The sequence below is a fragment of the Bos indicus x Bos taurus genome, chromosome 18, assembly GCF_003369695.1.
Source record: "Bos indicus x Bos taurus breed Angus x Brahman F1 hybrid chromosome 18, Bos_hybrid_MaternalHap_v2.0, whole genome shotgun sequence".
Classification (NCBI taxonomy): domain Eukaryota; kingdom Metazoa; phylum Chordata; class Mammalia; order Artiodactyla; family Bovidae; genus Bos; species Bos indicus x Bos taurus.
The window spans coordinates 57,408,992-57,423,249 of record NC_040093.1 but is presented as its reverse complement, the minus strand read 5'-3'; the positions used below and the strand labels follow the sequence as shown (position 1 = coordinate 57,423,249).

The following is a 14,258-nucleotide window of genomic DNA, read 5'->3' as shown; positions in this document are numbered from 1 at the left end:
CATTGTCCCCATCACTCTCTCCTTCCTCTTTTTTTTAAAAAATATTTATTCGGGCACACCATGTGGCATGTGGGATCTTAGTTCCCTGACCGGGGATCGAACCAGTGCTCTCTGCATTGGAAGGCCGATTCTTAACCACTGGACTGCCAGGGAAGTCCCTGTCCCCTTCCCCTTTTAACAATCGTATGTTTATTATAATTTTGCTGTAAGGAAAAAAGCTCACAGTAGGCCAGTTCAGAAATTCCCTCTTAGCAATATTTTATGGGGAAAGAGAATGGTTAGATAATCATTGCTAGACTAACTATGGGGGAAAAAAAAGAGTATTTGCTTAAAGTCGCTAGACTCTTGACTGGCTGGGTGGGTGAGTAACTGATTTCTGAGAACAGACCTTAATACCTTAGATGTTCCCAGATAACCGCTAAAGCAGGTAGATCAGCCCTGCTGATCTGACCTCTCAGAAGGTGGTGGGTCTGAGCGCACACAAAGTCTCTGTGTTTTGTTCTTGGCTTTTGAGGAATGAGGATAAGAAGAAAAGATAAGATTCCCTGGTTTCAGGGTTGGATGAAGGGTGGGATTATACCTCCCACCTCTCTACCCTGCAAGGTTTAGAGACCCCCCCAATACTAGGGCCATTCATAATTGCTAAGTGTCTCAAAAACTTTTTTTTGGCTTGAAAAAAATTGTAGATTCAAATCACACAAAGTTTCTGTGTGCCATTCACCTAATTTCCCCCCATGAAAACATTTTTCATAACCATAGTTATCAAACCCAGGAAACTGAGCTGGTAAAATGTTCTTAAATCATAATTAACAATGGAGTATTACTCAGCCATTAAAAAGAATACATTTGAATCAGTTCTAATGAGGTGGATGAAACTGGAGCCTATTATACAGAGTGAAGTAAGCCAGAAAGAAAAACACCAATACAGTATACTAACGCATATATATGGAATTTAGAAAGATGGTAACAATAACCCTGTATACGAAACAGCAAAAGAGACACCGATGTATAGAACAGTCTTTTGGACTCTGTGGGAGAGGGAGAGGGTGTGATGATTTGGGAGAATGGCATTGAAATACGTATAATATCATATATGAAACAAGTCGCCGGTCCAGGTTCGATGTACGATACTGGATGCTTGGGGCTGGTGCACTGGGACGACCCAGAGGGATGGTATGGGGAGGGAGGAGGGTTCAGGATGGGGAACACATGGCAGATTCATTTTGATATATGGCAAAACCAATACAATATTGTAAAGTTAAAAAATAAAATAAAAACCATAATTAGTTACTTTTTTATCTTTTATTGAAGTATAATTGAGTTACACTGTTATGTCAGTTACTGCTGTACAGCAGAGTGACTCGTTTATACATGTATATACATTCTTTTTCACTGTGACTTATCACAGGATACTGGATGTAGTTCCCTGTGCTCTACAGCAGGACCTTGTAGTCATTCATTCTGTGTTACCAGTTTGCATCTGCTAACCCCAGGCTCCCAGTGCAGCTCTCTCTCACACCCTCTCCTTTGGCAACCCAGTCTGTTCTCTCGTGTCCCTGATTCTGATTCTGTTTCATAGAGAGGTTCCTTTGTGTCGTATTTTAGATTTCACATGTATGTGATGTGCGCGTGCTCCGTCGCTCAGTCGTGTCTGACTCTTTGCAGCCCTCCTGGACTGTAGTCCGCCAGGCTCTTCTGTCCATGGGATTTCCCAGGCAAGAATCCTGGAGTGGGTTGCCATTTCCTCCTCCAGGGGATCTTCCCAGCGCGGGGATCAAACTGTGCAGTGTCTCCTGCGTAGCTGGTGGACGCTCTACCACTGAGTTACCGAGAAAGCCCATGTGAGTGATGCCATGTAGTATTTCTCTCTCTCTTTCTGATTTATTCCACTTACTATGCTAATCTCTAGTTGCATCCAAGTTGCTGCAAATGGTATAATTTTGTTCTGTTTTATGGCTGAGTGGTCAGGCCATAATGAGTTTTCATCATTTTTTTATGTGGACTCAGTTTTGGTTTGTTTGAAGAGTTTTAAGGAATTTTATCACATGTATAGACTTGTGTAACCACCACCACCACACACAGAGTGCAGAATAAATGCTGTTTATTTAAAGTTTTTTCACTTTACTTCATGACTCTTGTCCTCCAAACTGTTTTCAGTCTGGCTAGATCCATGGTAAGACAGTGGAAAGCCTTTAGTTCATTCCACCCCTTCCTCCTCTAATTTAAGTATCTCGCCTCTTCTGCAGAGATACTGTAGAGATACTGCAGAGATTCTGTAGAAAATCCACCTACCAATGCAGGAGATGCAAGAGATTCAGGTTTGATCCCTGGGTCGGGATGATCCCCTGGAGGAGGAAATGGCAACCCACTTTAGTATTCTTGAGTGGAGAATCCCATGGACAGAGGAGCCTGGTGGGCTGTAGTCCACGGGGTCGCAAAGAGTTGAACATGACTGAGCACACACATGTCTCATTTCAGTGTTATGTGTGAACAGCTTTGAACCTTTACTGCTACTTCAACTCTGACTCTAAAATGCCCTGGTTCACTTGGGTCTGTTTGCTTCTTGGACTCCAGGTCAAAGCTGAGGTCTCCTTCCTACCCTCTCATTTCTAGAAATACCTCTCTTTGCTGTTTCTCTGTTCAGTGCAATAACAGAGGTATATGTCCCAGGATTCTTATGGTTGCATGCGACAGAAATTTCCCACTAACCAAAGCTAAAAAGAATTGATTAGGTCACATAGATAGCGTATTCCAATGCAGAAGAGGCTTCAAGCCCAAACGGACCCAGGAGTTTGATAGTGCATCAGGGCTGAGTCATTTTGCCTTCCGTGTGCCCAGCAGCACGGACCCTGCTACCCCTCGACTCATGTTTCCTCAGCCTGCAGCAGCAGCAGGAGAAATGTGATGAATGGCTTTGGCCAAGCAAGCCCTGGGAGGATGCTGACGGGCCCAGCTTAGGCCGTGTGCTCCTCCCTGAATCCTGACCACGAGGTGGGATGCCTTGGTCATTTCTGGGCCCCTGGGCCCCTCCTTTGGCCTGTTGTGGTGGGAGGGGGGTGGACCATCTTCATCTCAGGTGTGTGAAGTGGGTGCATCCCAGGAAAAGGTACTTTTCTGACAGAAGAAAAGGAGGAAGGGATCGATGGACTTGTCTCTTTGTGACACTCCTTAGTTCACTGGACCTCCTGAGATAGGAGCAGGGTCCCTCATGCAACAAACGGCCATCCTGTGAGGGGAGGGGCTCACCTTTGAGTCAGGGGCCGTCCTGACCTTTGCCCAGGAGAAGGTCGGAGTCCTGTGGCTGGGGTTCTAGGGAGGATGAATTTCCTCTTTTTCTGTCATCTAGGGCTTCCCCAGTGACTCAGACAGTAAAGAATCTGCCTGCAGTGTGGGAGACCTGGGTTCAATCCCTGGGTCAGGGAGATCCCCTGGAGAAGGGAATGGCAACCCACTGCAGTATTCTTGCCTGAAGAATCCCATGGACAGAGGAGCCTGGCGGGCTACACTACAGTCCATAGGGTTGCCAAGAGTCAGACGCGACTGAGCGACTCTCAGCATTGCTGCACGACAGCTCTCCCAGCACCGAGTGCCTGAGAACCACATGCATTTCATTATTTGCACATAAAGCTGTGAACGGGCAGGGCCTCGGGGCTGGTCGAGCTTGTCTTCACTCTGGACAGTGAAGAGCCGGGCGGGGTGTCTCTGGGGTGCAGGCACGTGGCGGCAGCCTCAGATGGGGTGACGTCCAGCTTCTGACCGGCTGCTGTTGCTTTTCCTTCAGTGGACATCATGGAGATAAAGGAGATCCGGCCGGGGAAGAGCTCCAAGGATTTCGAGCGCGCGAAAGCGGTCCGCCAGAAGGAAGAATGCTGCTTCACCGTCCTGTACGGCTCCCAGTTTATCCTCAGCACACTCAGCCTGGCAGGTGGGCGCCCGCCGTGCGCGTCCCCGCCCCGCGCCTCGGCTTCCTTCCAAGCTTCCAAGAGAGCGCTCCAGCGGGATGCCCACCCCTGCCCCCCTGCTAATGCGTGTTTGGGGCATCCCGATTTCGAATCCCTGACCCTGCCTCTTTCTAGCTGTGTGGCTTTGAGTAAGCTACTCCACCTCTCTGAGCTACAGTTTGCTCAGCTGTAAAACAGGACCCAGTTCATCCTCGTGCTGACCTCGTGGAGAGGTTGAAAGGATTACGTTAAGGGCCCGTTTGGCTCATGCTGTGCTGAGAACTGAAGGCAGGTTACATTTTTTTGTCCAGCCGAGCGTGGCCTGCACGATTTACTCGGCTTAGCTGATCTGAAGGAACGATCCTGAAACCTTCTGTCTCATACATGCATACATGCACACACGCAGTGCACACACATAGACACGGTCTGGAGGTGCGATGTCTGGTCCTCCTCGTGAATCCGCCAGAAAGTCAAAGGGGCCTTTGGCCGGGAGAAGAACTGAAAAAGCTCAGGCGCTTGGCTCAGGGGCAGAAGCTTATAGCTACCTTCAGGTCTAACCCCAGAATTTCTTGACTTAGAACTTGATATAAAATCATGGTAGACAAGGGAGAAAATAAATAGCATTAAAAGTAAACCAAAGTGAGTGGAAACTGTGGAAGCTGAGTAGCATTAGGGACTTTTAATTTCAGGCCCGATGACTCTCATTGGTTTAATTGCTCATTCATGCTTTCATCAGGCATCTGTTGAGCATATGCTCTGTTCTGGGTTGTGCTAGATGTCCGTGGGGCTGTAATGAGACATAAGACCCAGTTGTCACCTTTAAGGAGCTCACAGTCTACTTGGGGAGACAGACATGTGGACAGGAACTTAGAGTTCTCTCTGATAGGAGCCGAAGTCCAAACGTAATACAGCGTGCTGGAGGAATACATGGTACGTAACTCCCTGGAAGGCTTTGCTGGGGAGGTGACTTTTTAAACTGGGTTTTGAGGCATCAGTAGGAGTTGTGAGGAAAGAGAGAGGATGGTCCAGGGAGAGAGCATTGCATGTGCCAGGCTTGGAGGAGGGAAATAGTAAGCCAGATGTGGGAGGTGATGGGTGAATGTCTGATGGAGGGGTGTGGCAGGAGGCAGAGACGGCAGGAGAGAGGCGTCCATGACCCTGAACCTTCAGAGCTTTGTCCACTTCGCCCGGCTGCAGGCTGAGGCCTGGATGCTCTTCTTGGTAGGGAGGCCGTGAAAGCCCAAGCAAGATGTGGAGCCCAGGACGCCAGCTTGATGGGTGGATCCCGGCTTCTTTCCTTCAGCCTTCCTAGCCATACCTTTCTCTTCATCTGCCGGGAAGAATGAGAGCAGAGACCTCAGCATGCTCTCTCCAGGCTAACAAGGCCCCTGGCGGTGTGAAAAGATGTTTAATAGCGGGACCAGGCGTTTGCATTGCCAGCTGCATTTTATGATGAGGAAATGAGGCACAGGGAGGTTGAGTAACCAGCTGAACATCACACAGCCCTGAAACACTACAGTGGGCCTTGGGGTTGATGCCAAGCTCTTACCCACCACTCATTGCTGCTTCCCTTACAGGCAGCAGCCTCGCCTACTTGGTGGCCCTCTCTCTGGCCTTGACGGGAAACAAGGGAGGTGCCGAGGGCTCTCAGGATTGTGGTCCAAGTTGTCCTGAGTTCTGCCTCTTGTTCGTTAGTATAGGACGAAAGCTAAAGCTCTACCGGCTTGTCACTCCTGCTGTAGGAGGCTCACCGTGGGCAAAAAGCAGGTCCCAGGAACCAACACAGGTTCCTCCCATCCCCGTGGTCTGTGTGGGGAGGGAGACTCCAAGCAGAGATCTTCCCAGGGAGTGACACAGCATTTCTGGCCCCTCCTGTCTCCAGCCGACTCGAAGGAGGATGCCGCTAAGTGGCTGTCTGGCCTGAAGATCTTACACCAGGAAGTGATGAGCGCGTCCACCCCCACCATCATCGAGAGGTAATGGTTTTGCCTGTTTCTCTCCGTATTCGCTCACTCGGGCGACTGTTCTGCTCCCTCTAGCCGGTATGGCGAAACAAAGGAAAAGGAGACATTTCATCTTGGAGGCTCCTGGAGTGCCCTGTATGCAGTAGGTGTCCAGTAGTGGCTGTGGACACTCCAACATCTTCCAGAAGAGCCTCCCATCTCCTTGGGCCTTGTTCTTCCTGGGTGAGAAGTGCACTGGGATTGAGACAGAAACTTGTCCTGGTGTCGGGTCTAAGGGGAGGGCCTGAGGCTTAATTCTCAGAGGATTTAAGAGGAGATTAAGCTGACTGATGGGAGGACCTTGGGTTCGAGGTCTGGGATTTTCCTCCTCGCTTGACGAGGGCCTTCTCAGGACTGTCTATCAGTGTCATTGGTGTGGGGTGGGACTCGTGTGTGAACTGCTGTCCATCCAGCGAACTGGAGCCCTCTGATCTCAACCGTTTGTCTTACCAGCTTTTCGGGAGGTTAACAGAGAGCACCAGAGGGATTTAAAGAATCCAGCCTCTGTGAGTCCACGGGGCTGCTTGGCTCGGCCGGGCGACATTTCACCCACACAGAGAAGCTGCTGCTTCCCAGGTTGCTGGTGTTAGAAAGTGGGAAGACCTTCCTTTTCACTTCCAGGCTCTGTGTCCCATCCTACAGAAATTCCTTTGGACTTGTGAGTCTAGCTTTCTGATTTTGTAACTCTCTCTCTCTCTGTCTCGTTTCTCTTCCCAGCTGGCTGAGAAAGCAGATTTATTCTGTGGATCAAACCAGGAGAAACAGGTAAGATTCACTCGCATTTTTGTGGTTTCCTCCCGATCATTTTGGATCATCTCATTCTTTCTTGAAATATGCCAGGGGGGTCGGAGTGAGTTCTGTGCTGTGGAAAGGTCCTCGTGAAATCAGATTTGACTTAACAAGGCGGCGGACGCAGTGCTCAGTGGTGTGGGTTGTGGTGATAAAAATCTCCACCCATGTGGGGTCTCATTGCAGGGGACAGTGCCACCCCATCTGCGGGGAGGACTTTTCTGCTATGTAGAGCACTCGGACCACGTCACTTAGGCCTTCGCGTTTGAGGTTCTTCTGTGTCCTGGGGAGAAACAGGATCCCCATGGTGCCCGCCCGTCCTTTGTGGTGGAGATTGACCATCAGGAAGTAAACCCAGTTCGGGGGCGATGCTTCCAAGAGCTGGGTGAACACGAGGCAGGCGATGTGACAGCCTGTAATTCAGTGTCCCTGACTGGTTCGCTTAACAGCACGTCTTGGAGCGGTTCCTTCTCGGCACATACAAGGCTCTATGCCACACACTTTTGGAACAAATGTGATTGCTCCTTGGATAGACGTGATGTAATTGCCATATTGATGGGAAACCAGTTCCTTCTCGATGAACATCAGGTTGTTTCTTTATTATAAAGCTATGAAAACCTTTAGGTCTCCCTTTTAAAAAATGTTATTGTTAATTATTATTATTATTTGTTTCTTTGGCGGGGCCGGGTCTCAGGTGAGGTCTGCAGGATCTCCCATCTTCGTGGCGCAGGCGGGGTCTTTAGCTGTGGCATGCAGGCTCTTAGCTGCAGCACGTGGGATCTAGTTCCCTGACCAGGAATCGAACCTGCGCCCCCTTCATTGGGACTGTGCAGTCTTAGCTACTGGACCACCAGAGAAGTCCCTGGGCCTCCTTTTTTGTAAATGTGTGGGACACAGACACGAACAGGATAAGTTCCCACAAGAGGAATTCCAGAAGCCAGGCGTCACTGGGTCTGACAGTCTGAGAGAGGTGGTAGAAGTTCAGAGCATCTTCTTCACCGTGTCTCACCAGACTTCGACCTTCATTAACCTGATGGGTGAGAAGCAGCAGTGGGTTTTTGGCTTAAATTTGCATTTCTTTATTTAAGGGAGAGGTTGAACATCCTCTCATCAATTTTTTTTTTAGGTTATGATCCAGTTCCTGTTAATAACGTAATGATAAAACCCATTTATGGAGCACCTAGCATGGCAGGCACCATCCTCAGCACTTGACAATCACTGTATCGTTTTAGCCTCACATCAGACCTCTTTCAGCATTTTTAAATGTCTTTCCTTCCTTCCATTCTCCATTAAGAGATGTCAGCTTCATACACGAGGCAACAAGGAACCCTTGCAATGCTCCCCTTGTATTGCACAGCACATAGGAGCTAATTCCCCACCAGTGATTGAACCCACACCCCCAACATTGAAAGTGCAGGGTGTTAACCCCTGGACCACCAAGGAAGTCCCTACCCAGCTTGTTGCTGAAAGGCTTTCCATCTTTAAGGCATTTTGGTGTCAGGCCAGTGTCACCCATCACTTGTCAATTTCAAGTGGTCTCTTGTACACATGCCCCGAGGAGTGATTTGCAAATGGTGTATCCAGGAAGAGGTGGAGAGTTAACTGCTGCTGTTAGGTCAGCCAGCATCTCTATGTCTTTCCATCTGCCTTTCCCTCCCTCCCTCCTCCTCCTCTTCCTCCTCCTCTCCTGCCAGCATCCTCTGTGGTCCCACACCCTGGGCTTGGGCCTGGTGTTTCAGAGGCAGATCAAACGAGGGGGCCTTTGTACACACTGGGCTCCTTCAGCCTCAGGGTGGAGCCTCCCATGACCATTTCCCTTCTCTGGCTGCCCGGTGATTCAGAGCTGAGGTTGGCACAGGGCGGACGGAGGGAGCCCACCAGGGCCCTGTCTCCACGAGGTGGGGTTTATGGCATCATCGGTCTGGTTCCAGAGTCTGCTCTCCGTCTTGTGTTGTCAAGAAACGGAAGCCCGGCTTTCTCTGCTCGGAACGATTCTTAAAAGTCGTTCATTGAGAAGTGCTTTTCAGAACCTTCGGCAGGGAGCGAGTCTGTCTCTGGCCGTGATGCCTTGTTCCCTGTTCCCTGTCCTTGCCCCACCCCGACATCCCTCCCTCCCTCCCTGTGGGCTGAGTCCTGCTGCTCTGTCGACACGTGGAAAATCCCACCTTTCACGTGGCTCTGTGCGGCCCTGAGGGAGCTTTTCCAAAGGGGCTTTGACCAAGGTGCCCGTGAAAGGGCTCTTGACTCTTGCCAGTTCCCCCTCCTTTCCTGTCGCCCATGTTAATCGCGTTTCCTGGAGGAAAACAAAGGCACAGCAGCGGGGCAAAGCGTCCTCTGGGCGGGGAGGGCCGGCTCGGCAGTGCCCGCTCCCAGGTTTTCCTTGGCCTGAACGTGTGTTTTCAACCTTTCGAGGGGCCAGATGGCAGCAGCTGGCATTTGCTGAGAAGCGGCTTTGCGGCAGCCGCTGTTCTGAGAGCCCTCTGGACTTAGTAAGTTGGGGAGAGGTTATGGAACGAATGCTGGCAGACTGAGCAGCTAGGCATCCCCTGGGCCATTTAATGAGGATGCTGAGGCCACGAGAGGTTGTCATTTGAACAGAGCAACCCAGCCAGTGAGCCGTGGCTTATTGATCACTAAGCTGGTAAAAGGCAGAAATCTCTTCCTGCCGTGACTTCCTGTGACTGAAAATTACTCATTCATTGTGATGAACTATGTAACATAAAACTCACGATTTCAGGGTACATTTCTGTGCATTCACGTTGCCATGCTGCCAAAAACGTCTGTCTCCAGAGCTCTTCTCATCTTGCAAAACTGAAACTCTCTACCCATCAAACCATTCCCCCATTCCCCCGCTGCAGCCGCTTGGCAACCTCTATTCTTCCTTCTGTCTCTGTGAATCTGCCTCCTACGGGTACCACCTCTGAGTGAAGGATGCTGTGTTTGTGACCGGCTTATTTTACTTAGTGTGATGTCTTCGTGGATCAGGTATGTTAACTATAGCGGGTGTCAGAACTGCCTTCCTTTTTAAGGCTGAGTGATGCTCCACGATCTGCACCTAACATGGTCTTCATTGCTGTGTGCAGAATCTTTTCTTTTCTTCTAGTTGCAGCATGTGATCTCTTAGTTGCAGCATGTGGGATCTAGTTCCCCAACCGGGATCCAGCCCAGGCCCCCTGCATTGCGAGTGTGGCGTCTTAGCCCCAGGACCACTGGAGAAGTCCCGACCTTGACAGTCTGGAGGAGTAGGTCTCGGGCACTCTGTAGCATGCCCCTCCATCTGTGGCGATCTGGCATTTTCGTCATGGGTAGGCTGGAGTTCAGGGGAACCTGAGGTTGTGTTTGGGAAGCGCTCATGGAGGTGAGCGTCCTGGAGGTGAAGGTCTATCCCTTCACCTCAGTCAAGGGGTGTCTGCTCTCACGTGGTCTGTCGAGGGTGATGGAAATCTTGACCATCTGGCCAAAGTGGTGTCTTCCAGACCTCTCCTTTGCAATGACCTCCACCCCCTTCCTGCCCCCCTGCCCCCCACTCACCCCCACTCTGTTTTCTGGGAATCAGTCACTAAGTCCAGCCCATGTGAAAGGGGGGTCAAACTGTTTTTTCACCTCCCCTTAAATCATAAACATGTTTACATTTCCTTGTAACTCTTTTCAGACCAGTATCAATGCCTACATTATAATTCAACCAATGGGATTTGATATCTCGCTTGAAAAGTTGGCTTTCGTTTGTCATTTGGTTTGTGTCTCGTGTTTCACAGTGGATGTACGAGGTGGTAGGAAGTGCCCCTCAAGAGCAGCACTTCTGGGGTCATTGTGGGATTCTGGCCTGAGTGCCAGGCTCTGCGGTCCCGTCTGCTTTCTGAGAATTTCGTCCTCGTTGCTGCTGTTCACGTTGAAGGGGCTCCTTGAGGTCAGGGGTCTGGCTGGTTGGTCAGATGAAACGAAAGGCCCTCCCTTTTCATTCCTTTGTGTAACATCAGACAACTAGATCATTCCCCCTTTGGGAGCTTTCCTTATGACATCTCCAGGCCTGGGGAGATTGGGTCAAAGGCAGAAATGTTTTAACATTCATCCTGGCCAGATTTCTAGAAACTCCCTCTTTTTGAATCCGTGGAGTTTAGTTGCCTCTTATCTGGGAATTAGGTTTCTAAGGTCATTGCTTTAGGTGAAAACTTCTCCTGTCAAAATACCCCTTGAGAGCCCCTGGACCTTCTGGGACGGCCGCTGGAATTGCATTCCTCCTCAGGGTGGGGCTCATTGGAGGGTCCTGCGGTGGGGCCAGCAGCCCTGAGGGTTGTGGATGTTTCTTTCCCACCTTGCCCTTGCCCCTTGGCCTGTAACCCTGACTTTGCATAAGTGCACTTCCTGTTCTTGCTCACCCGGGCCTTCGGGATGCGGAAGGGGCAGGCTCACAGGTGTGTAGTCCGGTTCTGTCTTCAATAGGAAGGCAAATAGGTTCCCTGTGATCAGCAGTCCTGGCTCCAGCACTACGGACAGCCTGGAGGGGGCTGTGCCTGCCCCACAGAAACTCTGCTTTTCTCTGTCTGGGTGGGGATCACAGATTTTCATTTCCAGCAGATTCCCAGCTGACTTTGATACTGCCGGTCCAGGGACCCTACTTAGAGGAGCAGGCTTCTAGAGCTGCACTGTCCACATGTCACTATTTAAATCTAAATTGATTACAATTAAATAAAATTTAAAAAATCCAATTCCTCGGTCACCCTACTTGCCTTGGACAGCTCCGATCTAGAACATTTGCAACACTGAGAACATTCTGTTGGGCAGCACTAAGGTTTGAATCTCAGCTCTTCACACTTACTGGTTGATGAGTTTGGGTAAATTGCTCAATTTCCCTGTGCCTCAGTCTCCTAATTTGTGAAAGAGATCCTAGTTTCTACCTCTTGGGGTTGTTGTGAGGATTCAGTGGGTTAGTACGTGAAAAGTGCTTGGCCAGTGCCTGGCTTGCGATGGTGAGTGTGGAGGTGGCTCAGTCGTGTCCCACTCTTGCGGTCCCATGGACTGTCGCCTGCCAGGCTCCTCTGTCCATGGGATTCTCCAGGCAAGAATTCTGGAGTGGGTTGCCATTTCCTTCTCCAGGGATCTTCCTGACAGGGATCCAGACCGGGTCTCCTGCGTGGCAGGCAGGTTCTTTACTGGTTGAGCCACCATTGTTACAATAAGCCAGGGATGGTGGGCCTGTTGGTAATCAGCCTCAGGGTGGCAGGGAAGTTTTCTGGGGCCATCAACCCCCGGGGTACAGTGTGGTGGGATCTGGGACCAGGCCAGCCTGACAGTGGGAGGGGCCCTGATTGTTTATTGACTCTAGGGCGAGGAATCGTTTTTTGCCATCTCTCCCCAAAGGAATCGCCCCAGTTCCTAGCCCGCTTCACAGGCTGAGCCTTCAGGAAACAACGTGAGATGTGGGTTTGTGTGCAGGAAGCTTATGGAATGTGTAGGGGACCCGCACCCATGGAAGTGAAGGCCAGGGAATTGTTGGGCTTGTATGCCATCACAACCACAGCCTCAGTTGGCCCCCAGTGGAGCTCCAGGATGGCCCTGCAGAACTGCCCCAGATGGAGGCCAGAGGGCAGGACGTGACGGTGGCCGAAGCCCTCCCTTTCTTTGAAGACAAGTCCCGGACGGGGAGAGGGGTGAAGTTGGGAGCTGCTAGCTTCCTGCCCTCCAGTGGCTGGGAATCCGAGTGCCAGTCCTGGCTGGGGGTCAGGTGGGGCCTGACCACACGCCCAGGACAGGGAGGGAGGGAGAGGTCCCTGCACGGGAGCCCCGAGGAGCTCTTCAGGCCCCACCTTTCCCTGGAGGCTCACCTGTTCTGCTCTGAGGGGGCCCATTGGAGCAGGCGGGATCAGATGTCCCAGTGCTCAGATTCTCATGCCCCTGGAGGCTGTGTTTGCTTCCCTTACCCCCCAACAGCTGCCCTGACTCCCGGCTCCCCAGTCTCTCTGTTCCCTGTTATGGGAGGATCTCTTGGCCCTGTTTCTGCCTGGAAGTTCTGGGTTCTGTAGGGGACTCTGTCCTCTTCCCTGGTCCTGGATGAGCCCCCGGGGTCACCGTCTTGGCTAAACCCTCACCCTGCCTCATTTTGCAGCACCAGCAGCCCCTCCACCTCCTCTCCCTTCACCCCACTCCAGCAGGCTCTTCGTGGACACCCCAGGGCAAGGTGGGAAAGGGGTCTCAGCTAGTCTGCTCACTTCTCTGCCCGGCTAGCCCCGCCTGGCCCACTGGGGACTTTGTGTGGCTCTCGCCATCTCTTGGGGGAAGCCCTGGGTGCCAGCTCCGGGAGCAGGCGGCATAGGGGCGCACCGGGCACATGATGGTCTCTGGCGTCAGGGAGGCCGTTAGATGAGAGGCAAGGATGCTGGGGGTGGGGCCAGGAGGCCGCTTGGCCGTCTCCCGGGGTGGCTGCTGGCTGGGACGTGCCGCTTCCTTCTGTGCGAGTAGACGGGGTGGGGGTAGCGGGGCCGCTGTCTGCCCACAGCCTGGGCAGACTTCCTTCCTGGCCGTGCACAGCCCCTGTCTGGTCTGACGTCTCTGAGAACACTGCACAGTTTTCTTTGGCCACAGCCAGAGGCTCCCCAGGACCACCCTTGCTTGCTCTGCTGGGCACTCGGCTCTGCAGCCACAAGAGTCTGGAACGCATGCCCTCGACCACCTCCTCCCCAGTCTCTGTTCCTGCCATTCCCTGGGAGACAGTTAAATGCAGCGCTTACAGGCAGACCCAGAGGCCAGCTCCTCTGCAGTCTTATCTCCCACATGCCAGCACCAAACCTCTCTGATCCCCAGTTTCTTCACCTGGAATGCAGAATAATAATGGTTGTTCTTGTTCAGTCTCCTAAGTCATGTCCAACTCTTTGCTACCCCACAGACGGCAGCACGCCAGGCTTCCCGGTCCTTCACTATCTTCCGGAGTTTGTTCAAACTCATGTCCATCGAGTCAGTGATGCCATCCAACCATCTCATCCTCTGTTGTCCCCTTCCTTGTCTTGCCTTCAATCTTTCCCAGCATGAAGGTCTTTTCCAGTGAGTCAGCTCTTTGCATCAGGTGGCCAAAGTATTGGAGCTTCAGCATCAGTCCTTCCAGTGAATATTCAGGGTTGATTTCCTTTAGGATGGACTTGTGATATTGGTGATAACGATATCTGCCTTCTAAGGTCTTTAGAGCAGCTCTGATCTTGAGTGTCCAGGCCCCCACCCTCATTGCCTGTTCTGAATCCTGAGGGTTGAGTGTACTGAGGGGCAAGGTGACATCATTCCTTGGAGGTACCCAGGGCAGCCTGGCACATAGTAGGTGTTCAGATAAGGTTGCCTCTTTCCCTTCCTCATCTCTGGGCTTCAGTGACCTCCTCTTGGTTTGAACCCCGGTGACATTTCCTGTCTACCAAGGTCATCTGCAATGTTTCTGCCCACTCTGTGCATCTCCTACATGACCCACATCCAAGGCCAATCCCCTGACGATGGGGACCATCCTTGCACACGGGGTGTCACCCCCACCTTGACCTCAGGCTCTCTG

General features: G+C 51.5%; 1 protein-coding gene across 1 annotated transcript in view; it reads left to right on the top strand.

Moving 5' to 3' along the window:
* The window catches only part of PLCG2 (phospholipase C gamma 2), a 159,991-nt gene that overhangs the window by 63,463 nt on the left and 82,270 nt on the right, over nt 1-14,258 (top strand). The window contains exons 3-5 of the mRNA XM_027513943.1: nt 3,782-3,925; nt 5,824-5,917; nt 6,662-6,709. Of these exons, the coding sequence (XP_027369744.1) occupies nt 3,782-3,925; nt 5,824-5,917; nt 6,662-6,709 (286 nt within the window). The remainder of the gene's footprint in view (nt 1-3,781; nt 3,926-5,823; nt 5,918-6,661; nt 6,710-14,258) is intronic.